This window comes from Salvelinus namaycush, chromosome 14 (assembly GCF_016432855.1).
Source record: "Salvelinus namaycush isolate Seneca chromosome 14, SaNama_1.0, whole genome shotgun sequence".
In the NCBI taxonomy this organism is placed as follows: Eukaryota; Metazoa; Chordata; class Actinopteri; order Salmoniformes; family Salmonidae; genus Salvelinus; species Salvelinus namaycush.
The window spans coordinates 9,100,401-9,127,514 of NC_052320.1; the positions used below are offsets into that span (position 1 = coordinate 9,100,401).

The following is a 27,114-nucleotide window of genomic DNA, read 5'->3' on the forward strand; positions in this document are numbered from 1 at the left end:
GTTTTGCTTCAACTGACCCTAACTATCCAATGCCGAATCTCGATCCTTCATTTTGTGTTAAATTGAAGTCTGTAAAAAATGAAATTGTAGTTTTCGTAAAAGAATTTGCTTGCAAACTTGCAAATTATATTTTTTATACATTTGTCTGTTTGTTGGGCTCAGAGTTCCTTCTGGCTGTGTGTAGTATTGTAATAATGACAGAGACTGAAGCCTGACTAAAATGTAGATTCCCGCTCATCTTTTTGATTTCTGTCCTTCTCTTTCCTCTCTCCCTCGTTCTCCTCCTGTTTCTCCTTGTCAGGTTTGGTCACGCTGTCGTAGGAGGGGAGAGATGCGGTGGAGGCTGTGCTCTCTTTCTTCTCCTGGTTGTTGGTCCCTCCGTTCTCCAGCGTGGTCTTGGGCCTGCGCTTGCAGATGAAGCCCCGTTTGAGGAGGTGAGCACGGTAGGCTTTCTGGATGCAGCGTGCGGATATGTCCTCCTGGCGCCGGCGCAGTGTCGTGGTGATGGGCTCGTACGACACCTTGGAGGGGTTGGCCTGCACGAAGCGCTCCTCCATCTGCGTGCGTAGCATGTCCAGCTCGCCACTGTCGCCCAGCACGCGTTTGGTGAAGGCAAACAGGATGTCCAGGCAGTGGATGCGGTCGCCGCTGACCATGGGCATGTCCATGGCGATCAGCTCGATGGTGTTGGGTTTGGGAACGCGGAGAGGGTGCTCCAGGGTGTCTGCAAAGTCCCCTAGTTTTGCGAAGGTGATGAACTGGGAAGCGGCGGGGTCAAATTTCTCCCAAATTTCATAGAAGGTCTCAAAGTCGTCTTCACTGAGCGGGTCGGCGCTCTCTTCTGTTGCTACACTGAAATTCTCTAAGATGATGGCGATGTACATATTGACTACGACAAGGAAGGAAATAATGATATACATGACAAAGAAAAATATGCCAACTGAGGGGTTGCCGCAGTTGCCTGTAGACGGTGCACCTGGGTTCTCCATGGTTGGGTCACAGTCAGGAGGGTAGTTGAGGATGGGGAGCAAGAGACCATCCCAGCCTGCAGACGTGGTGATCATGAATAAGCAGATCATGCTGTTCCCGAAGGTCTCAAAGTTATACATGTCGTCTATCCCGGCCCCATGTTTGACGTAGCCGAAGTTGGACATTCCGAAGATGCTGAAGATGAACATCACCAGGAAGAGCAGGAGGCCGATGTTGAACAGGGCAGGAAGTGACATCATCAAGGCAAAGAGTAAAGTCCGTATGCCCTTGGCCCCTTTGATCAGACGCAGGATGCGGCCGATTCGAGCCAATCGGATGACCCTGAAGAGGGTCGGCGATACGAAGTACTTCTCAATGATGTCAGCCAGGAACATGCCTGTGGAGGAAGAGGGTGGAGGAGACAAGACACCCAGAGACAACAAAGTTAGCAGACATGACTCAACTAGGGCTGTGGCAGTCACAACATTTTGTCAGACGGTTATTGTCATGCAAAAGACTGTAATTCAATCTCACTGTAATTGATTGTTAATTAACAACATGAAACATGTTTAGCATCTGTCGGCCTCCACGCATACAAGCCGCTGATGGGCGCGTTTGTAACATCTACGTTTTAAAAAGTATAATAAATAAATGTAATATACACCATCACAATACATCCATGATATATTTTAATCAGGTCTAAAGAAACGTTATGATATGAATTTTTTTTTCCCGAAGAACAGAATATGAGTTGGCCTACTGTAGTGCTATGTTATCTATGCTCCATGCGGGTGCGCATATTAAGAAGCTATGTTGAGCATAAAAGTGATCATTTGAAACAGGTCCTATATGTATGCTAGATTTTGAGTTATTTGGCAACTTTAGTTATGAATGATACACACCTGAGAATCAAAACATATATGGGCTGCATAATGTGACTATAGACTATCGATGATTTGAGAAAGTAGCAGAAAAGTGGTGCTCTGTTCCTTGCCTCAGGCTGCACAGCTGTTTTCTCATCAAGTGATCACATTTTCACCCATCAAACTATTCTCAATTGAATCTTGTCTTTATTTATATGCCACATTAGTTTAGATTTAGAATGGCCCAAATGGGAGGGAACAGAGCAGGGGGGAAAATAAATGTCCTTTGTATGCAGTCAAATAGCGAACAAAAAGGGGAACAAGAGATGGCAACATATCTATGATTTAAATTAAATCTGAAATTTATAAAATGCATAATATTTTATGCCTTTAATATACTGTACAGCTTGCCCAAATGTTCCCCCGACGGGGGCGCTTTCCTGCCAGCCCGTTGTGTAGGCTGCTTCAGTTATATAGTGGGTCATGAGCTTTCCTGCCAGCCCGTTGTGTAGGCTGCTTCAGTTATATAGTGGGTCATGAGCTTTCCTACCAGCCCGTTGTGTAGGCTGCTTCAGTTATATAGTGGGTCATGAGCTTTCCTACCAGCCCGTTGTGTAGGCTGCTTCAGTTATATAGTGGGTCATGAGCTTTCCTACCAGCCCGTTGTGTAGGCTGCTTCAGTTATATAGTGGGTCATGAGCTTTCCTACCAGCCCGTTTAGTAGGCTGCTTCAGTTATATAGTGGGTCATGAGCTTTCCTACCAGCCCGTTGTGTAGGCTGCTTCAGTTATATAGTGGGTCATGAGCTTTCCTACCGGCCCGTTGTGTAGGCTGCTTCAGTTATATAGTGGGTCATGTGCTTTCCTACCGGCCCGTTGTGTAGGCTGCTTCAGTTATATAGTGGGTCATGAGCTTTCCTACCGGCCCATTTAGTAGACTGCTTCAGTTATATAGTGGGTCATGAGCTTTCCTACCGGCCCGTTTAGTAGGCTGCTTCAGTTATATAGTGGGTCATGAGCTTTCCTACCAGCCCGTTGTGTAGGCTGCTTCAGTTATATAGTGGGTCATGTGCTTTCCTACCAGCCCGTTGTGTAGGCTGCTTCAGTTATATAGTGGGTCATGTGCTTTCCTGCCAGCCCGTTGTGTAGGCTGCTTCAGTTATATAGTGGGTCATGTGCTTTCCTACCGGCCCGTTGTGTAGGCTGCTTCAGTTATATAGTGGGTCATGTGCTTTCCTACCAGCCCGTTGTGTAGGCTGCTTCAGTTATATAGTGGGTCATGTGCTTTCCTACCAGCCCGTTTAGTAGACTGCTTCAGTTATATAGTGGGCCATGTGCTTTCCTACCAGCCCGTTATGTAGGCTGCTTCAGTTATATAGTGGGTCATGTGCTTTCCTGCCAGCCCGTTGTGTAGGCTGCTTCAGTTATATAGTGGGTCATGTGCTTTCCTACCAGCCCGTTGTGTAGGCTGCTTCAGTTATATAGTGGGTCATGTGCTTTCCTACCAGCCCGTTGTGTAGGCTGCTTCAGTTATATAGTGGGTCATGTGCTTTCCTACCAGCCCGTTGTGTAGGCTGCTTCAGTTATATAGTGGGTCATGTGCTTTCCTACCGGCCCGTTTAGTAGACTGCTTCAGTTATATAGTGGGTCATGTGCTTTCCTGCCAGCCCGTTGTGTAGGCTGCTTCAGTTATATAGTGGGTCATGAGCTTTCCTACCGGCCCGTTTAGTAGACTGCTTCAGTTATATAGTGGGTCATGAGCTTTCCTACCGGCCCGTTTAGTAGACTGCTTCAGTTATATAGTGGGTCATGAGCTTTCCTACCGGCCCGTTTAGTAGACTGCTTCAGTTATATAGTGGGTCATGAGCTTTCCTACCGGCCCGTTTAGTAGACTGCTTCAGTTATATAGTGGGTCATGAGCTTTCCTACCGGCCCGTTTAGTAGACTGCTTCAGTTATATAGTGGGTCATGAGCTTTCCTACCGGCCCGTTTAGTAGACTGCTTCAGTTATATAGTGGGTCATGAGCTTTCCTACCGGCCCGTTTAGTAGACTGCTTCAGTTATATAGTGGGTCATGAGCTTTCCTACCGGCCCGTTTAGTAGACTGCTTCAGTTATATAGTGGGTCATGAGCTTTCCTACCGGCCCGTTTAGTAGACTGCTTCAGTTATATAGTGGGTCATGAGCTTTCCTACCGGCCCGTTTAGTAGACTGCTTCAGTTATATAGTGGGTCATGAGCTTTCCTACCGGCCCGTTTAGTAGACTGCTTCAGTTATATAGTGGGTCATGAGCTTTCCTACCGGCCCGTTTAGTAGACTGCTTCAGTTATATAGTGGGTCATGAGCTTTCCTACCGGCCCGTTTAGTAGACTGCTTCAGTTATATAGTGGGTCATGAGCTTTCCTACCGGCCCGTTTAGTAGACTGCTTCAGTTATATAGTGGGTCATGTGCTTTCCTACCAGCCCGTTATGTAGGCTGCTTCAGTTATATAGTGGGTCATGAGCTTTCCTACCGGCCCGTTTAGTAGACTGCTTCAGTTATATAGTGGGTCATGAGCTTTCCTACCGGCCCGTTTAGTAGACTGCTTCAGTTATATAGTGGGTCATGTGCTTTCCTACCGGCCCGTTGTGTAGGCTGCTTCAGTTATATAGTGGGTCATGAGCTTTCCTACCGGCCCGTTTAGTACACTGCTTCAGTTATATAGTGGGTCATGTGCTTTCCTACCGGCCCGTTGTGTAGGCTGCTTCAGTTATATAGTGGGTCATGAGCTTTCCTACCGGCCCGTTTAGTACACTGCTTCAGTTATATAGTGGGTCATGTGCTTTCCTACCGGTCTGTTTTGTAGGCTACTTCAGTTATATAGTGGGTCATGTGCTTTCCTACCGGTCTGTTTCATAGGCTACTTCAGTTTTATAGTGGGTCATGTGCTTTCCTACCGGTCTGTTTCGTAGGCTACTTCAGTTATATAGTGGGTCATGTGCTTTCCTACCGGTCTGTTTCGTAGGCTACTTCAGTTATATAGTGGGTCATGTGCTTTCCTACCGGTCCGTTTTGTAGGCTACTTCAGTTATATAGTGGGTCATGTGCTTTCCTACCGGTCTGTTTCGTAGTCTACTTCAGTTATATAGTGGGTCATGTGCTTTCCTACCGGCTCGTTTCGTAGGCTACTTCAGTTTTATAGTGGGTCATGTGCTTTGAGAAATAAATATAAAGAACGCTTATTTCACTCCACGCATCAACTGTGTGAGGAGCATGTTCTCACTGCCTGAGAGGTGATATTCCTGTGTGAGGAGCATGCTCTGGTTGCCTGAGAGGTGATATTCCTGTTTGAGGAGCATGCTCTGGTTGCCTGAGAGGTGATATTCCTGTTTGAGGAGCATGCTCTGGCTGCCTGAGAGGTGATATTCATGTTTGAGGAGCATGCTCTGGCTGCCTGACAGGTGATATTCCTGTGTGAGGAGCATGCTCTCACTGCCTGACAGGTGATATTCCTGTGTGAGGAGCATGCTCTCACTGCCTGAGAGGTGATATTCCTGTGTGAGGAGCATGCTCTCACTGCCTGAGAGGTGATATTCCTGTGTGAGGAGCATGCTCTGGTTGCCTGAGAGGTGATATTTCTGTTTGAGGAGCATGCTCTGGCTGCCTGAATGGTGATATTCCTGTTTGAAGAGCATGCTCTCACTGCCTGAGAGGTGATATTCCTGTTTGAGGAGCATGCTCTCACTGCCTGAGAGGTGATATTCCTGTGTGAGGAGCATGCTCTGGCTGCCTGACAGGTGATATTCCTGTTTGAGGAGCATGCTCTGGCTGCCTGAGAGGTGATATTCCTGTTTGAGGAGCATACTCTTGCTGCCTGAGAGGTGATATTCCTGTTTGAGGAGCATGCTCTTGCTGCCCGACAGGTGATATTCCTGTTTGAGGAGCATGATCTGGCTGTCCGAGAAGTGATATTCCGCCAAAACTCTGTATGCCATCGGCTCTACAACATTGTTCCTGCAGCTACCCAGTGCTTCATTTGGGAAACAAAGTGAAACCTGTTCGGGAACATCAATAGTATATGTTTTTGCAACTAAACATATTTCACAAAATTGTTGACAGGCCGTCTGCGCGCTGGAGAAAGGAATAAAGGACAGAGAGGAGGAGATGGAAACGCATGGTGCTGAGTATTCTGTCTACTGCAGAATTTATGGAAATCACAAAGCTCATCTGCATTTCCTGTGGTGCAGGAAAATTCTCAGCAACAAAAGTGTGATCGAATTAAGATCCAAGACCTGTAATTTATTGATCTGTTTGATAGAAAAGCTGCTTTCTGAAATCCCAAATATACTGTGTATGAAATATATACTGTCTATGCTCCCGAGTGGCATAGCAGTCTAAGGCACAGCATCTTAGTGCTAGAGGCATCACTACAGACACCCTGGTTCGAATCCAGACTGTATCACAACCGGCCGTGATTGGGAGTCCCACAATTGGCCCAGCGTCGTCCGGGTTTGGCCGGTGTAGGCCGTCATTGTAAATGAGAATTTGTTTTTAATTGACTTGGCTAGTTAAATAAACATTACATTAAATAAAGAGTACTCAGTAGATAAACCAAAGTCTACGGAGGCTTTCTATGACCATGGTGTTGTACAGTATGCGCCCAAAATGGCACCCTATTCCCAATACAGTGACCTACTTTTGACCAGAGTCCTATGAGTCCTGGTAAAAAAGTAGTGCACTAAATAAGGAAGAGGGTGCCACTTTAGACACAGCCCCACTCCACTCACCCGCGATGGACAGGACGACTACGACCGTGTCGAACACGTTCCAGCCATTGGTGAAGTAGTAGTGGCGCAGGGCGAAGAGTTTCAGGACGAACTCGATGGTGAACGCCACGATGAAGATGAAGTTGACCCAATAGAGGATGTTCTCCGTCTCATCCGACTGGTCTGCTGTCTCCACCATCATGGTGACCATGTTGAGGCAGATCAACATCATAATGGAGATGTCGAACACTTGCTGGGTCACAAAGTCAAACACCAACCCTTGGATATAGTTCTGTGGAGACAAGGAGACAACAACAAGGCACCATGCACACACACAAGTACACATGCAGAGACACACACACACACACACACACACACACACACACACACACACACACACACACACACACACACACACACACACACACACACACACACACACACACACACACACACGTACGCATGCAGAGACACACACACACACACACACACAAGTACACATGCAGAGACACACACACACACACACACACACACACACACACACACACACACACACACACACACACACACACACACACACACGTACGCATGCAGAGACACACACACACACACACAAGTACACATGCAGAGACACACACACACACACACACACACACACGCATGCAGAGACACACACACACACGTACGCATGCAGAGACACACACACACATGTACGCATGCAGACACAAACACACACATGTACGCATGCAGAGACACACACACACACACACACACACACACACACACACACACACACACACACACACACACACACACACACACACACACACACACACACACACACATGTACGCATGCAGAGACACACACACACACACACACGTACACACGTACACATGCAGATACACACACACATGTACGCATGCAGACACAAACACACAGACACAAGAACAACAACAGCAACAACACACATTTCGTTAATCAAAGGGAAAAACTGCCACAATGGATTGAAATTCCTATTTCAGCATTTCAGTGTTAACATAATACACAGTGCTACGTCAACAATGAAATACTGAAAATACTGATTTCAATATGTTGTGGCAGCACAGGAGGTTGGTGGTACCTTAATTGGGGAGGATGGGCTCGTGGAAATAGCTGGAGCGGAGATAGGGAATGGTATCAAGTACATCAAACCCATGGTTTCCTTGGTTTCCATGTTTTTGGTGACATTCCACATACTCCATTCCGGCCATTATTATGAGCCGTTCTCCCCTCAGCAGCCTCCTGTGTGTGGCAGTGTTCAACACCATACAGACCTAGCCTGGTCCCACACTCTAAGTGTGGAGCTGGATAAACAAATATGGAGTGATTTTTACTGCTAATAAAGTGCATGAAAAAGCCAGGCTAAAAAATGCCGGGAGCAACAGCCAACCTGTGGTCTGGGAATGGGTTTCTGGGGCTTCTTTGAACCCAGTTTCTTCATGGCGTTGTAGTACTTCTTCTGTTCCTCTGTCATGAAGATGTCCTGACCTCCAAAGTAAAGGGACACACAAACATTTGGTTACAACCCAAACCTAACCCTAACTAACCCATGGTTCCCAAACTCAGTCCGGGGGACCCTAAGAGGTGTATGTTTAGTGGTTTTTGCCATAGCACTACACAGCTGATTCAAAAAATCAACGCAATGTCAAGCTTTGATCTTTTGAATCCGCTGTGTAGTGCTGGAGCAAAAACCAAAACGTGCACCACCTGGGGTCCTGAGGAACGAGTTTGGGAAACACTTCCATAACCCTAAAGAATAGGGACACACATTTGGTTACAACCAACCCCAACCCCAACCCCATCCTAACAAATGAGCCAAACCCTAACCCCAACCTATAATACAATAGACCATTATTGTATGCTGCACTTCTACATGTTTAGAGCAGTATTCAAACAGTGTAAATAACTACATTCAACTGTTTTACTTTCAAACAGGGTTGAGGTCAATTCCATTTCAATTTCAGTCAATAAGAAAGTATTTCCACATAAGAAAAGTCCACATTTTCCTAATTGACAAGCATTGAAGTGATTAGGAATTGGAATTTCAGTGTACTTCCTGAACTGACTGGAATTGAAATGGAATAGACCACAACCTTGCTTTCAAATGTCATTGAGCGTAACACTTTATATACAGGAATAATGCTTTAAAACTTGTTATTGGCATGTATGAGCCTCGATGTTTTACAACAAGGCGTATAATATGCTATAGGATTTATCAAAAAGAGACAGGAGGAGGAGGAGGTAAGAAAATAGGTCGTATCTTTTTCTTCTGTTGGTTGAAGTTGTCAATGATGACACCGATGAAGAGGTTGAGGGTGAAGAAGGATCCGAAGATGATGAAGATGACGAAGTAGATGTACATGTAGAGGTTGTCTTCATAGATGGGCTGGTCCTCCACCCTTCTGGAGTCTATGGCTGCGTACATGATGTCCATCCAGCCTTTGAATGTCGCCTTTGGCGACAAAGAGATCCGATTAACTAAATACCAAAAATACACATTTCAAACCTAAATCTGATGTGTCCTGTGGAAAAACAGAAATGTGCACAGAGAGGGGGAGAGAGGAAGAGGGGGAGCGAGGAAGAGCACTGTGCGACGATGGAAGGAAGAGGAGAGAGAGAGAGAGAGAGAGAGAGAGAGAGAGAGAGAGAGAGAGAGAGAGAGAGAGAGAGATTATGGTTATGGTCATATTACAAATTGTGTTTTAACGTTATTATGATACATAACGTTGTATAAAGTATAGTATAGTTCACTGGTTATAATTAGACTATAATATTTAGTATGTTTGTGTATATTGTAGTACAGTACAGTATAGTACATCATTATTATAGTATAATATAGTATAGTAACATATAGTATAACAGAGAGAGAGAGAGGCTCACCACTTGAAGCAGAGCCAGGTATCCGGCGCCAACATTGTCAAAGTTGATCTTGACAGTCTTCCACCTGACCTCAGTGAAGTTCTGTTCAGTGAGGGCCAGGCACTGTGTCTTGTTGTTGACCTGGCTGGCATCAAAGTACTCCTCTGCTGTCTGGTTGAAACAGTAGGAATACTTGCCCGCAAACAAGTTGACTCCCATGATACTGAAAATCAGCCAAAAGATGAGGCAAACCAGCAACACATTCATAATGGAGGGGATGGCTCCCACTAGGGCGTTGACTACCACCTAGACAGGGGAGACAGGAGGACAGGACAGTGTGAGAGATTCAAAACATACTCCATGATGATACCTATCAACCCCCCTCAGAGCAGCTGCATACTGTCATGGCATCATAAAGGAGAAAGTGGCAGCAAAAACTAATTTGACATGTACTATGTTCCATTATCGAGTCATATTACAAATTGTGTTTTAACGTTATTATGATACATAACGTTGTATAAAGTATAGTATAGTTCACTGGTTATAATTAGACTATAATATTTAGTATGTTTGTGTATATTGTAGTACAGTACAGTATAGTACATCATTATTATAGTATAATATAGTATAGTAACATATAGTATAACAGTGAAAGAGTATTATCAGTTCTGTTATAATTACAATGAATTGTATTTGATCTGATTGAGAACACGACTAGGACTGCCCAAGGGGTCTGCGCATACATACATACAGACAGACAGACAGACAGACAGACAGACAGACAGACAGACAGACAGACAGACAGACATGCATGCACCCCACTTTCCTTTTGAGATCATAGAACTGTCTTAAACTAATTGAACCACAACTGTTTTGCCATGCCAGTATGCAGCCTCATCTTCTCCCAAACATTCACCACCCTCCCTTCCTCCCCTTGTCCCTTTCCCTAAAACACCTCCCACCCAGACGTGATGCAATGGAAAGCAGTTTTATCCATAGGATGCATCCTAAATGGCACCCCATTCTCTATAATGTATAGTGCATTACTTTGAGCAGAGCCCTATGGACCCTGGTAGAGCCCTGTGGGCCCGGGTAGAGCCCTGTGGACCCGGGTAGAGCCCTGTGGGCCCGGGTAAAAAGCAGTGCACTTTCTGCTAGAAAGTAGTTAACTATATAGGGAATAGTGTGCCATTTGTTTGAGACGCAACCCATAGACTGCTTCCCACATCCATAACACCCATGGCTAGCCCCCTTTACAGCTTCTATCTCCGGACCGACTGGCCCTTCCATACACTGATGTGCATTAAGCTCAGTGTCGTAGTGCATAGTGGGGTTGAACGCTAGCTCACAGTGTTAGGCAGGCTAACCAAACTAGACCAGCAGCTGTCAGGCACAGCTGAGCTGAGCATGCATGTCGTCTGTTTTTAGCGGACAGACTTGGTTTTTGGAGCCATATTCCCTCCTTGTATACAGACAGGCAGACAGAGAGCAGACTGAGCTTCAGGAGCAGTGTTCTCTCAGCAATGTGCAGGACCCTGCATTGATTACTTAAAGCTACAGTCAGGGGGAGCTGTTCAATGGTCATTTTAATTCTTGATATTTACCCATTGGTTCTTGGAAAAATATGACTTGCACAACTGGCTGTCTTTATCATAACCTAAAATGTAGGTACACTCTTCTCTTACAGTTAAACATGTTAGTGATGACATCATCGATACTCTCCTCTCTACAGCATGTGTATTATTGGAAGCGTTAAGTACAGGCCTTTGACTGTTCCTCTTGAATGATTATGGAATATGGAGTTACTGGCTGCTAACTGGCTGCTAACTGGCTGCTAACTGGCTGCTATGGCACTGGGGTTGGATAAACACCATACGGCCACAAAGGGAACCTTCAGGTTGTTGGGTGCCAATTTCTTTCTGTGTGAGTAACCCAAAAACAGATTATAAAAATATCTTAGTGAATTGAACTGAATTAGAATACAAACAAGGCACATAGGCTATTCATTGTGCTTGAACCTCTAATAATACATGTAAGAATCTGTCATGAAAAATGCAGAAGCTGTAAAGAGAAAGCTACCTTTTGAGAGGAATGATCACAATGCGTAGAGTTAGCAGTATACCGCATCATGACAGTAATGTCACACCTCCCACCTCTCACATACGTAGGATCTTAATTCAAACTCTTTTTTGTTGCTGAGAATTGTTCTGCACAGCAGGAAATGCAAACGTGTAGTGAAGGTTTTAAAAGGCATCTAAAGTTAGTAATTTCCAAATTAAAATGTCAGATTAGATTTGTCTTAATGAAAAATCTATCAACCCTTACAAATAAATCATATTAATTATAATCTACATTTCTTGTTACTGCAGGATTATTTTCCTTCTGTAGCAAACGGGCTTGAATTAAGTTCCTACATCTGTAGGAGAACACATCACTGCACACATGCTGAGAGAATGAACTACTTGCCGAGGCGGTAGAATTTGACTTGTTTCAAAGATTCAAAGTGTTCAAGGTAATATTAGCCATGCATTATATAATAAAATGGTTCATGCCTTATCAAAAATCAAAAACCTTATCAAAACAATGAGGGAAAATGGCTTTCAAAAGTTCATAATGTGCATCGGCAATTTGAGTACATGCGTGTTGTTACATGGCATTGTGGTGCAATTTCAAGAACAGTTCAAATCGATAAACAAACAGATAGAGAAATGTTTTGGATAGAGAGATAATCGGCCAAAAGGTTTATTGTCTATATATTATATATCTATCAGACAAGTGGATTTGACACTTGGGTATCTTTGGACACAACATTTAAGAACAGTCAAGAATGGATTGTGTAGAGTTAGAACTCAGACCTCTGTTCTAAGAACTCAGATATCTGTTCTAAGAACTCAGACATCTGTTCTAAGAACTCAGACATCTGTTCTAAGAACTCAGACATCTGTTCTAAGGTTCTAAGAACTCAGACATCTGTTCTAAGAACTCAGACCTCTGTTCTAAGAACTCAGACCTCTGTTCTAAGAACTCAGACCTCTGTTCTAAGAACTCAGACCTCTGTTCTAAGAACTCAGACCTATGTTCTAAGGTTCTAAGATCTCAGACCTCTGTTCTAAGAACTCAGACCTCTGTTCTAAGGTTCTAAGAACTCAAACATCTGTTATATGGTTCTACGGTCTGTAATTCAGGATCTGTTTCCTGCTAATGTGTCTGCTGCAAGTCTGACATGATGCAGCTAGAAGGTATTTTTTAAATACATTTTAAGTTAATAATACAACAAATATTTTGTGACTAAACATTAAAATGCAACCAAAGACTAGAGTGAAAGCTCATTAGAAAATCTGTCGTAACACAAGTGTGAGGATGACTTGGCGACTGTGTCATTCTTGTACATTGCATTGCTCAAAAGTAACAATGAGGCTACAAAGCAGCATAGTAACAGATAAAGCATTTAACAAGAGACTATAGGCATTCAGGTAGGTAGGTACAGCCCATTGCATCATTGCATGTTAAGCATAGCAATATATTCAAATGATAGCTGTGTTATGCTGCTCGCTCCCAGAGCTGTTGACTTGCATTGGCTTCCTCCACCACACAACCTTCCATGACCACAGCCAGGAAGCTCAAGTCAACAAGAGTTCTCAACATTCTAACTCTCCAGAATCTCTTTCATTATTATGGTTGTCGGTGTCATCTCTCCATTCTCGTAATTCCCTATCCATTTATTTACCACTTTGATTTGTCAATTTTCCTTTTAGGTAAAAAAAAAAAAAAAAAAAAAAAGGCTAATCAATTGATGAACATACAGTAGACAACATTGTATTGAATTGGTGAGTAAGTACAGACAGGATCTAATTATATTGTGTTTGCTTTTTCACTGCTACAAGTATTAGCCTACTGGGCCACCGTCACCTCCTACCACACTCCCATTGATTGAGATCATTAATAGGGGTAATGCAATGTTTGAATACAACGTTCCTTTAAGAATATATCATGATTTTTTTCACCAAAATATTATATTGGAATTTTGACCAGTTTAGCCGCCATAGAAACAGAATCCTTCTAATTCTACGCTAGTCTCATCTCTGAGCAAAGTGGACAAACCAGACTATCATGTAAACGTGTTGTGATGTGGACTCATTCATAAGTATAGTAGTAAACAACCATAAAGCCTATCCAGGGCCTAAAGGTTTTGTGATGTCATCAGCTCGTATTTGCAACCTCATTGTCATATTTTAGCCAGTGGATATTTTGTATGGATGGGAACTTCAGCATGAATGGAAATGTCAGTCAAATTGATGATTAGCTAACCTCTCCTGTACCGTATTAACAGTGGTGCATGGCACACGTCTAGTCTACCACACCTGGTCTGTCATTTTTGGGACATTATGAAGAGGAAGAGGTGACATGCGCTGCGACTGTCTAGGGGTTAAGAAAGACTAGTGTTGTCCTAATGTGGTCCTAATAGGTTAATATAATATCGGCCCTGCTGCCCACCCAACCCAACTCACTCCTCTATTATAAGAAAATATAAGATTTAAGATACAATATAAGAGAGCGCTCCAGTGAGCTAAACAATGTTGCCTCCCAGAATCACTTCCTGTGGGAATGGAAGGCAACAGGAAGCAGGAAGTAGGAATTAAAAGCTAGATTGAAAATGACAAAGGTTAAGACAACAGGATTCAAATATCCTATAACTCTTTGCAACTATGGTTCCAAATCTGTAACGAAGTTGTCTTAACCTGTATATTTTCGACCTAGCGGGAGTGGAAGGCAATAGGAAGCAGGAAGTAGGAAGCTCTATAAGACCTGCAGTATGGTTGCTATGCAACGTGTCGTGTTATGACATGGGGACAGTAATGCCTTGTGAGATGGCAGCCTATCAGCATATTTCCTAAGCTTCTGACTTAGGGTTAAGAAGAAGACAAACAAGCTAAGATACTGAATCTGGTCCGCGTTTACTTAAGACGTATCTGGCCCACAGGCCGGCAGTTTCAGGTGTCTGGTCTACATTAAACTAACTGACATGACTTAACCGATCTCTGCGATTCAGCCCTTAAAGATCTCAGTCATTTAACACAAAGTGATGATAACAAAGACACAGGCAGAAGCTTAGCAAATATTCCACACCCACAACAATGTGAGTGTGGAGTGTATGTGTGGTTTCTTTCTCAGTCCCGGAGAAGCAGGACACAAAGAGGAGCAGACAGACTGAGACCTGCTGCAGGCCCAGCAGATCTACTGGGTCAGGATGGAGTGAGCAGTGGAAGGGTAGGAGAGGCAGGGTGGGGTGGAGGTTGGTGGTGGAGGACTAAACTGAGGTGGAGAGGGTAGTAAGTTCAAACCAGTCTAAGGATGGGGAGATGGAAAAGGACTACATGGGATAAAGAGATAGAGGAGGATGACAACAACCAGGTGGGGTGCAGGTAGTGGTAGGGGAATTGAGAATCAAAGCAGCAGAGATTGAGAATCAGGCCCAATGAACAGCGAATTGTTGATTCAAATGCTTTATGAAATGGTATGTAGTTTGGCTTTGTTTACACAGAGCTTTAACTAATAATAATTTCACCTTATCTCTCGAGCCAATCATTAAAACCCAAAAAATAATTAATTATTTTTGTTTTTATGTGGAGGCAGCTTTGTTTTTATGTGATGAGGCAGCTTTGTTTTTATGTGACGAGGCAGCTTTGTTTTTATGTGATGAGGCAGCTTTGTTTTTATGTGATGAGGCTGCTTTGTTTTTATGTGACGAGGCAGCTTTGTTTTTATGTGATGAGGCTGCTTTGTTTTTATGTGATGAGGCAGCTTTGTTTTTATGTGATGAGGCAGCTTTGTTTTTATGTGATGAGGCAGCTTTGTTTTTATGTGACGAGGCAGCTTTGTTTTTATGTGATGAGGCAGCTTTGTTTTTATGTGATGAGACAGCTTTGTTTTTATGTGAAGAGGCAGCTTTGTTTTTATGTGATGAGGCAGCTTTGTTTTTATGTGATGAGGCAGCTTTGTTTTTATGTGATGAGGCTGCTTTGTTTTTATGTGATGAGGCAGCTTTGTTTTTATGTGACGAGGCAGCTTTGTTTTTATGTGACGAGGCAGCTTTGTTTTTATGTGATGAGGCAGCTTTGTTTTTATGTGATGAGGCAGCTTTGTTTTTATGTGATGAGGCAGCTTTGTTTTTATGTGATGAGGCAGCTTTGTTTTTATGTGATGAGGCAGCTTTGTTTTTATGTGATGAGGCAGCTTTGTTTTTATGTGATGAGGCAGCTTTGTTTTTATGTGATGAGGCTGCTTTGTTTTAATGTGATGAGGCAGCTTTGTTTTTATGTGATGAGGCTGCTTTGTTTTTATGTGATGAGGCAGCTTTGTTTTTATGTGATGAGGCTGCTTTGTTTTAATGTGATGAGGCTGCTTTGTTTTTATGTGATGAGGCAGCTTTGTGACATATTCCTCTAGTTCCACTCTCTATTTTATTTTTTATTCCTGTAAATAGTGGAAATTCAGAAAATATCAATTAGTATTTAGATGTATTTTTTAAAGATTCAATCAAAACCAGGGAAATAGTTTCTAATGGTATTACTGTATCACTTTGTAGCATTAATGCGCAACATTCCTTCACACTCCCAGCTGCATCATGATGTGTATATATAAATAGTATGTGACGTATGGTAAAAGATTTGTGTGCATGGAAAGGGGACTTCTTGTCTTGGCTAGTTTCCTAAAGTTTATATTTAAAAAAGTCCCCCAATAAATTAATTTTGGAATGTTTTTTGTCATAAAAAAAATTGCTTGGTTACTTTTTTATAATATTTCACTTTCTAGCATGCTTTAATACTGTTGAATGGGCATGCGTAAGGATCAGCTACTTAGCTTTAGGATCTTACCCTCATCCCTTCAAAACGTGACAAGGCTCTGAGGGGTCTCAAGGCCCTTAGTGTCCTTAGTGATTTAATAGGACCTAGATCCGAGTAGCCCAGTGCATTAGCTACCAGACTGATTATAGACACCTACACACAAACAGAGAAGCAAAAGAGGTTCCAAACTGTTAGAAGTAGTGAGAAAATTCTCTAAAGGTAGAAGAGACTCAGACGAGAGCCCTTGGAGCAATAGGACTGGCATTGGGTGGAGAGAGTTGCTTGACATACACACATAAATCTATATGCATGTATATACATGTATAATATTGCATTTATATATGTATATACATTGAGAGAGAAGGTCAATGTTTAGTATAGGTTTTATGTGCGTAGTGTTTTAGTAGCAGTAAAAGGTAGACTGCGGGAGGAGGGATTTGTTTCTGTTATTTTAGGGTAGATGGGAGAAATGTGACAAACTCCTTTGTACCTGCAAAGAAACTTGTGGTTGAGAGAGAGAGAGAGAAAAAGAGAGGAGGGAGAGAGAGAGAGGCATAAGACAAAGGGGAAATAGGCAGAAAAGTGTTGCCATAGCACACGACTGATTCAATACAAATACAGACAGACGGGCGAAGGGGACCAGGGAGCAGGAGGAGGAGGAGCAGGTGGAGGAGGGAAGGAGAGAGATTACAACCTGTAAAAGTTCATATTAAAACCCAACAGACTTGTAGAACCTTACCCTGGCCCCTCTAACATTGTCTCTCCATGTCTGTCACTCTTGGCTGAGGCATAATTTCCAATATAATCTAAGACAGACAAACTAATGGAACGTAAGAGAAAGAATACAGATAAATATGTACATGTAGGTCATTTTGTTTTGACAAAAATCATCTTATCATATTCACACAGCATTAGAATAAAATAGGAATGTCACATACAGTCATATACAGCTAACCACACACTGACAGTAGTAAAGGGTTGAGAAAGGGGGTTAGAGGGAGATTGGACTCAGTAGTTATTTGGCACTGGATGGTACTGGAAGGACCACTGGAGAGACACTGAGTACAGTAGAATTACACACAGGAACAGTTAACAGCACACAACCTCAAAGAAACGGTGCTTCTCCCCCACTCTCACACACAATGGCCCGATCCCAAATCAACCCCTAAACGATGCCCTATGCACTTGTGAAGAACTGAGAGGACTTGACAGGGGTAAGTAATACTGTTTAATGCTCCGCCTTGCTCCCCACTCTCACGCACAGTACAGCAGCTGCCGTCAACTAGGCATCACCGTCTACATAGCGGGCGGAGGGTAACCTAGCGGCTAAGAGCGTTGGGCCAGTAACTCAAAAGGTTTCAATCCCTGAGCTGACTAGGTGAAAAATCTGTTGATGTGCCTTTGAGCAAGGCACTTAACCCGAATTGCTCCTGTAAGTCGCTCTGGATAAGAGCTTCTACTAAATGACTAACATGTACATCCTAACAATGTTACATACTCATTGGACCATAGCTCTTGGATAATCCCTGTTTTATCCATGGAAATTGAATAGGAACCCTGCAACTGAGTTTAAGCATCAGTTTAAGGGGCTAGGGGCATGTGGTAAGGGGGCTATTGCAGAGTGGGAAAGTATTGGCGACTTCAATCAACCAAGCAGCAAGGATTTCAATGGTTTTACTGCAGTGGGCTAAATCAGAGTCACACAGAGTGTTTCTTGGTAGTCTTAAACAAATCTACTTTGAAACAAAATTATACACCTCACACACATGGTTATGGGCTTAAAAAATTGAAAACACCTGTACCATGTCAGATATAGTGTTGAAATGTATTACATTTTCAGTTTGCGTTCCAATAGTACACTTTATATACATCACAGAAGACTGAATTATAACAAAACTGTTTGACATAGAAACACCAGATTTTCTGTAAAAAAACAAAAAAAGTTTAGTAATTATGAAAATCTGAAAACTATTAACAACATTTCACCCATGAGGCCACTAGGGGCGATTTGGCCATTTGACTATCTATATAAGGTCCCACAGTTGACAGTGCATGTCAGAGCAATGCCAAAAGGCACTTAAAGACTCTCAGACCATGAGAAACAAGATTATCTGGTCTGATGAAACCAAGATTGAACTCTTGGCCTGAATGCCAAGCGTCACATCTGTAGGAAACCTGGCACCATCCCTACGGTGAAGCATGGTGGTGGCAGCATCATGCTGTGGGGAGGTTTTTCAGTGGCAGGGACTAGGAGACTAGTCAGGATCAAGGGAAAGATGAACAGAGCAAAGTACAGAGAGATCCTTGATGAAAGCCTGCTAAAAAGCGCTCAGGACCTCAGACTGGGGTGAACTGTGAACTGTCACATGGAATGACGCTGGAGAGACGAAGCAGGTACGGGGAGTCAAACATTTAATATAGAACGGACATGGAACAAGACAGGAACAGCGTCAGCAAACGAGTAACACAGACAAAAAACAATTAATGCAGCACTGGGGAACAGAACAAGGGAACTGACAAATATGGAGGAGGAAATCAACAGGTGATGACTGAGTCCAGGTGAGTCCAATTTCACTGATGCGTGTGACGAGGGAAGGCAGTTGTGTGTAATAGATTGCAGGAGTGCGTGATGCAGGGCAGCCCGGCGCCCTCAAGCGCCAGGGGAGGGAAGAGCAGGAGCAGACACCAACAGGACAATGACCGTAAGCACACAGCCAAGACAACTCAGAAGTTTCTCTGAATGTCCTTGAGTGGCCCAGCCAAAGCCCGGACTTGAACCTGATCTAATATTTCTGGAGAGACTATCTGTGCAGCGACACTCCCCATCCAACCTGACAGAACTTGAGGGGATCTGCAGAGAAGAATGGGAGAAACTCCCCAAATACAGGTGTGTGAAATTTGAAGTGTTGTATGAGGTATTGTGTGTAGATTGATGAGTGGGGAAAACATTTTAATCTATTTTAGAATAAGGCCGTAACGTAACAAAATGTGGGAAAAGTCAAGGGGTCTGAATACTTTCCGAAGGCACTGTACACTACTTGCCAGCATCCCAAATGGCACCCTATAGGGTCCATTTGGGACGCAAAGCTACACTACAGGCCCTTCTAGCTGATGTAAGCTAAAACACACAACCAGAGAGAGCGAGAGAGAGAGAGAGAGAGAGAGAGAGAGAGAGATAGGGGCCTATACAGTAGCTTCAGGCACAATTGGGGGTGAAGCACCATGAGTCTGTCAAGCAGGGCCTACAGTGACAAGAGGAGAGCAAGGCTAGATGTGGCAATGGGTTTTCACTTAATTCAGGAAGTAAACTGAAATTCAAATGCCAATTTTCCTCATTAATAATTTCAGTTTACTTCCTGAATTGAAATAGAATTGACCCCAACCCTGATGTGACTAAATGGCACTACAGGATCTCATTGACTCAACATTACAGATTAAGTCCATCTAATAGTTCTTAGACCTGGAAACACCAAAAGGTTCTCCCTATCTCTCTCACTGCCATTGTTCAGGTGGTGAGACTGGGAGAGTGAGAGCACCAGTTCCTTAATAAAGTGAAAACAGTAGAACACAGTAAAAACATGTGAAAGCACCTCCAACCAGCCAACCAGACCATACTGGTCAAACTCACTCAAAGAACACAACATCAAAAGCTGACCAGACCATAGTCATAGATAGAGGAGGGATTCTAACAAAGGCTAAATCTTTATTTTGATTGAAGGCCATTAGCGGTACTACAGTCTATGATAATGTATATACTTTTTGCAATGGAAAACTAGTCATTCCAAATGATTTGGTCATAGCTAAGGACAGCGGTGAAGCTATCAGCATGGAACTGATGACTGGACTCATGACTAATGAGTCATCTCTGGGTTATTATGTCGGTCAAGGGCCCCTGAATCTCCAGGTCTCTGTATGAACTGCATTTTACACCTATGATTCTTTCAGATTCTAGTAGATCAATTATTTTAGTTGAGATGTCCCATTTGTTAAGCTTTATGATAACTGTCTATTCCCGGCAGGCTGTTTTATCAGGGCGATGATCAATTGATTGATGGAATTTATTAATCAGCCAGTAGCCAGCCAGGTATATTAAAAAAACTATCAAGGATAACACAATGAAGTCACTATAAAGCAGATGTCAAATAAAGATTTAGCCTTTATTTTACTGTCACAGTATTTGGGGTATTTGTCACCTTCAGCCTCAGCCTGACCCCTTGGAGTGCCCCACCCCCTTATAGGTCAAGGGTTTGGCCTGTTGTGTGGGTGTGGCAGCCCTCAGCGAATCAGCGTCGAGCTCTGCAAGGCAAGGCCAATCACACCTCTGGGCTGTGATCCAATGAGGAACAGTGGAACAGAAACAGAAAGAAAAACAAAAAGACAACGGAAACTAAAATCAAACAGAACAAAAAGAACATTAAAGAAAATATCTAAATGTCTGTAAACTAAAAGGATGGATGGATGGATCCAGCCTCATTCCACTCTTATATAACGACTCCATCCCGACACTTGACTGGCTACTAAAGATGTAGGATCTTAATTTGATCACCCTGTTGATGCAGGAAATATAAAACTTGTAGTGTATTTGAGGTTTAAAAGGGTTACTGAAGTTTGTCATTTCCAATACGAAATTTCAGACTTTATTTTCCCGTATGAAAAATGAATCAACCCCTACAAAAATATCCATGAATTATAATTTGCATAATAATTCTGATTTCCTGTTGCTGCAGGATTATTTTTATTTTTCCCCCTTGGTTTGTGCTGTGGTGGAGATCTTTGTGGGCTATACTCGGCCTTGTCTCAGGATTGTAAGTTGGTGGTTGAAGATATCCCTCTAGTGGTGCGGGGGCTGTGCTTTGGCAAAGTGGGTGGGGTTATATCCTTCCTGTTTGGCCCTGTCCGGGGGTATCATCGGATGGGGCCACAGTGTCTCCTGACCCCTCCTGTCTCAGCCTCCAGTATTTATACTGCAGTAGTTTATATGTCGGGGGGCTAGGGTCAGTTGGTTATATCTGGATTACTTCTCCTGTCTTATCCAGTGTCCTGTGTGAATTTAAGTATGCTCTCTCTAATTCTCTCCTTCTCTCTTTCTTTCTCTCTCTCGGAGGACCTGAGCCCTAGGACCATACGTCAGGACTACCGGGCATGATGACTCCTTGCTGTCCCCAGTCCACCTGGCCTTGCTGTTGTTCCAGTTTCAACTGTTCTGCCTGCGGTTATGGAACCCCTACCTGTCCCAGACCTGCTGTTTTCAACTCTTAATGATCGGCTATGAAAAGCCAACTGACATTTATTCCTGATTATTTTTTGACCATGCTTGTCATTTATGAACATTTTGAACATCTTGGCCATGTTCTGTTATAATCTCCACCCGGCACAGCCAGAAGAGGACTGGCCACCCCTCATAGCCTGGTTCCTCTCTAGGTTTCTTCCTAGGTTTTGGCCTTTCTAGGGAGTTTTTCCTAGCCACCGTGCTTCTACACCTGCATTGCTTGCTGTTTGGGGTTTTAGGCTGGGTTTCTGTACAGCACTTCGAGATATTAGCTGATGTACGAAGGGCTATATAAAATAAACTTGATTTGATTTGTACGGCACGACTAGCATCAATGGCTCTAGGGCATGGGGTACATTGTCTATCAACCCGTAGAGGGGACACTAACTATGTGGGATACTTTAAATATACAGTATACAGTACATATAGGACTTAGATTAGACTGAGGTAGAATTTGTTCTACCAGAATCAACACTAAAGGTCCTACTGTACATGATAAAGCACAATAACTGGAACAAGTTTTACATTTAATTTAGAGAAAAAAGGTTGTAATGAATTAAAGTTGATTATTCTGTAGGGTAACAATGTCATTCTAGATGCATAAAAAGCAAGTCAATGTTTTAAAGAGAGATGGGAGTAACATAACATACTATGTCTGATCAATCAATACAGCCTATTGAACAGTCAAACATACTGGGACTGTAAAGACCAAAACACAACATGATGACAAGCTCTTTAAAGCTGCAGGTGGCCGTCATTTTCTGTTCATTTCGAGTCTACATATTGTATGGCCACCGTTCATCGACACCCAGCAGGTGATCGCAAACACACCGCGGCCACCCTCTGCTTTTGGCAGTTGGTCTTTGCGGTGTGCCTGGGCTATAACTGTAAAAAGGGGGCAACAGTGTTTGATTTCAGTGATTGAGAAATGGATGGGTCAACTATATGTAATCATAGAATTACATATAGAATCATAGAAGTACATATAGAATCATAGAATTACAAATATAATCATATAATGACATATAGAATCATAGAATGACATATAGAATCATAGAATTACATATAGAATCATAGTGTCTCTATGGGCTCAACAATCACTAGAACATACATATACTTCTTTACTTCCTGGTTCCCCCATCATGGTGTCAATGACTTGAATAGGTAGTCACGTTCTAGCAATTATATTTCGATGGTTAGATAGAACTCCTGTCAGAGAGAGATGGTTTGGGATGGACCATACAAACGGTGTGTTGAAGACTGTTGAGAGGTGGTTAGTTCAAGGACAGGGTCAGAGGTCAGAACACACAGAAGAGCGCTTCTTAATCTTTCCAATGACAAGGTCAGTAATAACCAAAGCCATATCTGGCCATGGAAGTAGGAGGTATTCCATCCATCACAGATACAGTGCAGTCAGGGGATTGGATCATATCTATGCAACATTACTCCATGCCCCTGCTGAGGTGTCAACTTTGAAGGCTGAATGAATTTCTCAACCAGTTTTTTATTTTTATTTTTTATAATTACTGTCAAAGCAACCAACCCCAATGAATTATCATTCCCATCATTTCAATGGTCCTGAATTAATTTAGAATGTATGAATCGATTTAGAATTAAAGAATGGAATTAAAGAAACTCCACTGTTCCACTCCACTCTGTCACAAAAGGGACAGAGAACGACCAATAACACTGAGATTTAAAAAAACATCTAGGACTGTAGACACACAGTAGATTACACTGTAGACAGGTCAGAGACAGGTTAGAGACAGGTCAGAGACAGGCCGCCGGGGACAGGTCAGAGACAGGTTAGAGACAGGTCAGAGACAGGCCGGAGACAGGTCAGAGACAGGTCGGAGACAGGCCGGAGACAGGCCGCCGGGGACAGGTCAGAGACAGGTTAGAGACAGGTTAGAGACAGGTTAGAGACAAGTTAGAGACAGGTTAGAGACAGGTTGTAGACAGGCCGGAGACAATAGAAACACATACCCTTTTGTTGCCGAGCATGGCTTGAATATGTCGATCAATAATCTTGGTTATTGATTGGCCGATTCTAATTTGTGTTGCTGCCTAGCTGTCAGCATTCACATTCCAATCTCAATGTAATCAAATTTGAATAATTTGTCTCACGTTATGTCGTAAAACAATATAATTGTTTTCTATTTGCACATGATGGGAAACAGAGTGCACAATTCCAGACTTAGTTGCAAATGAAGGCACATTATATCCAAACTCACAAACAGAAAATTGCTGTTCATATTCAAGCATCTCAGATTGACAAGAAACCAAGTAAACACAGAGAGAGAGAGAGAGAGAGAGAGAGAGAGAGAGAGAGAGAGAGAGAGAGAGAGAGAGAGAGAGAGAGAGAGAAAGAGAGAGACAAAGAGAGAGAAAGAGAGAGAGAGAGAGACAGAGAGAGAGAAAGAGAGAAAGAGAGAGAGAAAGAGAGAAAGAGAGAGAGAAAGAGAGAGAGAGAGAGAGAGAGAGAGAGAGAGAGAGAAAGAGACATTGCTTCATGGAGATGCAATAGGTGAGAGACATAGGTTCCCTACAAATGGATGGACTACAATATGGTTCTAGAATACATTTCAATGTTCTCTTGAGATATGGATATTGGATATTATAGGATTGATGTATCCTACACTTTCTGTTAATGAGAATATCATATGTCCTCTCACCCATTGCATAACATGAAGTTATTGTTCATATCCTATTCTATCTATCCTCTCCTCCAAACCCTACCACACCCTGTCAGACTACGTTAGGGATCACTGTACAGAATACCTCGAGAAACAATAACGTGACACTTTGTGACTGAAAGCCCACCTTAGACCCTATAGTGTGTTATATGGACTATACAGGGCCTGTTTTAGATCAAAATATGTGTTTTTCACCTTATCTCTACATGGCAGGCAGTGTTTAGGTGCTTTATACAGACTGTACACAGTGCAATATGTTCCTTCAACAGGGTGTGGTTGAAGAGCCATAGAAATATAATTGACTTGAATAAGGAAAAATACCCATTCTAGGAATTATATTTCTATGCTCCTAGCTTCCTATCCTGGCTTCTAAAAATGGCTATCAAATCTACCGTAAAGAGCCAGGAAACGTTACTTACATCGACGATGAAGAAGTCAAGCCAGCACCAGGCGTTGGTGAAGTACTTGTGGAATCCGTAGGCGACCCACTTGAGCAGCATCTCCAGGATGAAGATGTAGGTGAACACACTGTCGGCGTATTCCAAGATGGTCCTGATTGTCTTCCTCTGCTGGATGTACACATCCTCAAAAGCCTGGTGGGGGGAAGCACATACATGGTTAGCTCTAGCTGAATTTTTTTTGGGGGGGGGGAATTAACATGCTCAGTGAATAATTGATTGATTGATTTATTTTATTTGACAAATCTAAAATACATAGTCTAGAGTTGCCTCAGCCATGTAAGTACAACAATGAATACATCAACAAACGTTGAGGGTAAGAAACACAATAAAGTCAACAGACGATTTACATTAAAAGTATTGGAAATGTATACAACAACGGTACTGTTGCTAAATCATTACTGAAAACAAACATTGTTCATTAAAAGCATGGAGCATTGATTGCACAATACCCTCCCTGCTCATTTGACTTCATGTCTGAGGACAACAGAAATAGATTCCCCCTATCTTATCAGGTAAATGGTACAGTCTATTAGATCCCCTCTCTGATGAATGGTACAGTCGATTAATCACAGAGAGTCAAGCTCAAGTGTCTCAAATGGCACCATATTCCGTATGAAGTGCACTACTTTTGACCAAAAAGGCAATAGACTGCCTTTGATGCTCCTGCCTGGCCCCTCCCCCCACCCTCCTTAGTACAGTGACTGGCTGTGATGCTCCTGCCTGGCCCCTCCCCCACCCTCCTTAGTACAGTGACTGGCTGTGATGCTCCTGCCTGGCCCCTCCCCCCAACCTCCTTAGTACAGTGACTGGCTGTGATGCTCCTGCCTGGCCCCTCCCCCAACCCTCCTTAGTACAGTGACTGGCTGTGATGCTACTGCCTGGCCCCTCCCCCAACCCTCCTTAGTACAGTGACTGGCTGTGATGCTACTGCCTGGCCCCTCCCCCCACCCTCCTTAGTACAGTGACTGGCTGTGATGCTACTGCCTGGCCCCTCCCCCCGCCCTCTTCAGAGACTGGGCCTGGTGACTGCACTACTCCATGCCTTGTTCTAGGTAGAGAGAGACAGCCCTTAAAAAGACAACCTTCTCCACTCACACACTAGTCGTAGCTGTGTGTGTTTATGTGTGTGTGTGTGTGTGTGTGTGTGTGTGTGTGTGTGTGTGTGTGTGTGTGTGTGTGTGTGTTAACGTTCCACACGGTGACTTACCAGGGCCCCACTACTGAGTAGGATCATAAAGATAATGACTGTTTCGAACCAGTCATGCTCCACAATAAGATAGCATGTCTTTCTCAGGAACCACCAATATTTTCCCCACCCATGAGTGATGGGCACATCGCAGCAAGGATACTTGATAATACAGTCTGTATAGAAGGGGACAGGCACACATAATACGATACCTCAGTCATTTGCTTGTGATTTAAATACATTGTAAGGATTACAAATTGGGCTAACTGACATGCAAGGGAAGGGTGCGGGAGGGCAGTAGAGGGCGTGGTGGTTCAGGGCGGGGCAGGGAGGGACAGGGAGGGACAGGGTGCAGTCCTACCAGGTGTCCAACAGTTTTCTGGGTCTAAGTACTCTTCTTCAGCCTCCACCACCACCGCCTCCACCTCCACATCAGGCTTGATGTCTATGGTGCTGCCCTCTGATGAGCTGGTGTCATCCAGCTACACACACAGATACAGACAGACGCAGAGAGAGACAGAGAGTCACACATATACAGACAGAGAGAGAGGGAGAGACGAACACACACAGATACAGACAGACACACAGAGAGTGTGAGAGACAGACACACAGATACAGACAGACACACAGAGAGGGAGGGAGAGACAGAGAGTCACACATATACAGATAGAGAGAGAGGGAGAGACGAACACACACAGATACAGACAGACACAGAGAGAGTGTGAGAGACAGAGACACAGATACAGACAGACACAGAGAGAGAGGGAGAGACAGAGAGTCACATATATACAGATAGAGAGAGAGGGAGAGACGAACACACACAGATACAGACAGACACAGAGAGAGTGTGAGAGACAGAGATGCACAGGTACAGACAGACGCAGAGAGAGAGAGAGAGAGAGAGAGAGAGAGAGAGAGAGAGAGAGAGAGAGAGAGAGAGAGAGAGAGAGAGAGAGAGAGAGAGAGAGAGAAGGACGGAAGGAAGGAAAGAAAGAAAGAAGGAAGGAAGGAAGGAAGGAAGGAAGGAAGGAAGGAAGGAAGGAAGGAAGGAAGGAAGGAAGGAAGGAAGGAAGGAAGGGAGAGAGAGAGAGCATGACAGGACAATGGACAGAGGAAAATATGCATAATCAGCAGCATGTTGACTGATCAATAGCCCTGGCGGCAGCAGGTTGACTGATCAAT

General features: G+C 43.5%; 1 protein-coding gene across 1 annotated transcript in view; it reads right to left on the reverse strand.

Moving 5' to 3' along the window:
• Positions 1–215: 215 nt before the first annotated feature.
• Positions 216–27,114, reverse strand: part of LOC120058816 (sodium channel protein type 8 subunit alpha-like) — a 108,076-nt gene continuing 81,177 nt past the window's right edge. The window contains exons 17-25 of the mRNA XM_039007547.1: positions 26,294–26,414; positions 25,954–26,108; positions 24,705–24,878; positions 16,351–16,473; positions 9,497–9,781; positions 8,877–9,068; positions 8,007–8,111; positions 6,598–6,868; positions 216–1,366 (exon numbers count right to left, since the gene is read on the reverse strand). Of these exons, the coding sequence (XP_038863475.1) occupies positions 216–1,366; positions 6,598–6,868; positions 8,007–8,111; positions 8,877–9,068; positions 9,497–9,781; positions 16,351–16,473; positions 24,705–24,878; positions 25,954–26,108; positions 26,294–26,414 (2,577 nt within the window). The remainder of the gene's footprint in view (positions 1,367–6,597; positions 6,869–8,006; positions 8,112–8,876; positions 9,069–9,496; positions 9,782–16,350; positions 16,474–24,704; positions 24,879–25,953; positions 26,109–26,293; positions 26,415–27,114) is intronic.